This window comes from Plasmodium cynomolgi, chromosome 8 (genome assembly GCF_000321355.1).
Source record: "Plasmodium cynomolgi strain B DNA, chromosome 8, whole genome shotgun sequence".
Lineage (NCBI taxonomy): Eukaryota > Apicomplexa > Aconoidasida > Haemosporida > Plasmodiidae > Plasmodium > Plasmodium cynomolgi.
The window spans coordinates 192,194-195,248 of NC_020401.1; the positions used below are offsets into that span (position 1 = coordinate 192,194).

The 3,055-nt window shown below is 44.7% G+C and overlaps 1 protein-coding gene across 1 annotated transcript; it reads right to left on the minus strand.

The window, feature by feature from the left end:
* Nucleotides 1-615: 615 nt before the first annotated feature.
* On the minus strand, nucleotides 616-2,748 carry PCYB_081310 (hypothetical protein; the record flags this gene model as incomplete). The annotated part of the gene is made up of 1 exon (XM_004221869.1): nucleotides 616-2,748. A coding segment is annotated over one exon (2,133 nt), but the record flags the coding sequence as incomplete, so codon positions are not given.
* Nucleotides 2,749-3,055: the final 307 nt, after the last annotated feature.

The following is a 3,055-nucleotide window of genomic DNA, read 5'->3' on the forward strand; positions in this document are numbered from 1 at the left end:
AAAAAAAAAAAAATTTTAATTAAATAGTGCCATTACCCGTTGCCGTGCATTTGGCTTGAGACAAAAAAATTTAAACAAATGGCTTATTAAGTGTGTCCGTCCAACTTGAGAGCAGTTTGATTTGTGTTTACTTGGGGCGTTCATTTGGGACTGACCTCGGGGAGCGCAACGCAAGTTTAACGCTGTTGCGCTGAGAAGGGGCAGAAATGACTTAGCGCAGTTGATCTCCGTTGAGCTCAGTAGGGCATGGTTGGGCATGGTTGGGCGCGGTTGGGCGCGGTTGGGCGAGGTTGGATGCGCGTTTACTGCTCCCCATTCGGTGTTGCCCCATTTAACAAAGTCGAACTTATGCAGGAAGGCGCGCACCACACCGGTTACTTCACCTTTCTGTTGACCGATGCACCTTAAATTGCGTTCAAATGGGTCCTTCAACGGTACAACGTGTTCATGTGTATGGGTGGCTGTGCGTGTGTGTGTGGGGGGTCACTCATAAGGAGGTGCATACATGTGGCATCACACATTTGCCGTTCCTAGGGTAACATAAAAAAAAAAAATGGGCATGCCGAGTGAGAGACGAATCATGCGAATGGGCGAAAAGAAGACCCCCCTTCACCCCTACGCGTTGTTCGAAGCGCAAATGTTCATGTACGCCGTCGTCTTGTCCAACCCTATGTAGTGAATTTTTTTCTGCAAAAATTGATCTGCTGCCTTCAGGTCTGAGACCAAGTCGTACACATTGGTATGCTTCTCCAGCTGCGTGATCAAACTTAGGTGGTCCCTCCACGTGTTTATGGCATTACATAAATCAATGATTGGGTTTAGGAAGCTCGGGAAGTTTTTCCTCACCGCCTTTTCAAATTCGTTAAAATTGTTTTGCGAATTATCTTGGCCCTTGGGGTAAAGACCGTTTCGCCTTTCTGCGTTCCCCGTCTCTTCGCATTCGTAGCTGTTGTTACCAGCTCCCTCGCTGCTGCTCCTGCGTGTGCCGCTTCCCCCCAGAAAGTCGTGATTCTTTGGTCCACTTCCCTCCCCTTCACTCTCTCGACCGATGAACCCGTTCCTCTCATCAGTGCACACATCTTCCACAGTGCTGTCCCCCTCACAGGCATGGTCCTCATTCGGTTTGTTATTACGTGTGCTGCAACCCTTCCAACTGTTAGGACTACTTGATTCTGCTCGTTCATTAGACATACTCGCATCGGTCCTCGAAGAATTCTTTTTCAACGATTGATGGTCCCTTTGTTCAACATGCTCCGTTTTGCTAACCTTTTCGTTTTGAGGTGGGATTGGTGGGTTCCCTTGGGCTATTTTTTCATCCTTTCCATTTTGACTTACGTGGTTGCTATTCGATTTATTCTCTTCCGTACCTCCCATGATTATTTCACTATGTACCTTTTCCTGTATTACCCCTGCAGATTTTACACCCTGCTCATGTGCTTTATCCAAGGTAGTCGTTTCGCTTTCACTGGTGGATCCCCCTGAACCCTTACGGATGGTTGTCTCTCCCCTTTTTAAGTCATCAAAATTGAATAACAAAAAATATTTCGTTAAAACACCCATAAGGTGATGTGTTACGAAAAAACCAGAAATGTTGCTATCATTAGGGTTGTACAAATTTTCTGGCAAAAGGTGAATTAAATCCATATTACTTACAAGTACATTGGCAATACAAGCCTGTAGCAACTGTCTCAACGTTTTTTTAATTATTTTTACGACAGCAAAAAAGGCACATAGATCAAAATCAATAAGTCCATCATACGTTGTACAATTATCTATATCTACATTGTATAATGAATATATTCGAGATAAAAGGGTAACACTTTTTTTATCTTGTTCAGTCAAATTTTTACAATTCAGAACAGAAGCGTAAGCATTTTCTGGATAGGATTTTCCATTTGGAGGTACCAATGGTTCGGTAGTTAAAAATCCGAACTTCAATAATTCAAATAAGATCAAGATGTTACAATCGATATCTTTGTTTCTTACTTCTGATAGTAGAAGACCAAAAACTGTGACTCCACAATTTTTTGTGAAAATTCCCAGATTTTCCAGAAACATGTAATATACTAGAGACAGGATACTTTCGAAGTTTTGGTTCCTCACTTGGAGCAGGTTTTTGTAGTAGTCGTTGTAATGCTTCGTCACTTGGTCTGCGCGGGACTCTCCCTCGGGTGCACTTTCCACATCGGATGCATCACCCGAGTTGGAGGTGTCCCCCGTTTTGGAAGCATCACCCGAGTTGGAGGTGTCCCCCGTTTTGGAAGCATCGCCCGAGTTGGGGGTGTCCCCCACCCGGGATGCACCTTCCGCATCCTGCTCATCGGCTGTGTACCCTCCTGAGCTCTGCGCCGCTTCTTCCGGGATGTGGCCATTCCCTCCGCTTCTGCGACTATCGCCGCTGCTTCCACGTCTGCCGCTGCTTTCACTCCTACCGCTGCTTCCACTTCTGCAGCTGCTATCACTGCTTCCACTCCTACCGCTGCTCCCACCCCTACCGCAGACGCTCCCCCCGTCCGGCTCGGCCCTGCCGCAGACAAGCGAGATGCTCCTGCTCTCCGAGTACAAGTGCCACCGCAAAATGAACTGCAAGTCAACCTTACTGATATTTTGTCTCTTAATCTCTTCACTTACGTTGGCCTTATTGATGTCCCACAAAAAACCATCAACCAGGTGTATATCCAGATAAGTGAAGTTATCCTTTCCATCCAAAATATTATTCACATAGTACCCATAATCAAAAAATTTGATCTTCCTTTTGTAAAAAAAAGGATTCAACTTTACCGAAATGAGTCCCAATATTCGGCAGCGGTACTCTCTTAAGTCTATCAGAGAGTCTCTATACTCAAACGAATCGATTATCGGGTGTGTGTAGTCTATCCACTCTCCTAACGCTAGAACACATAAAATCTTTTTGCTTAGGAGCCCAATGGACATTAGGTAATAAACGCTAGTCGGAAACTTGGCTCCAACCACTTTTAAGTAATTTTCCGGTATTACATGTTCGGCATTGAAGCTTTTTTTTTTTCTTTTTTTTTTCTGCTTTCTTTTCTGCTTT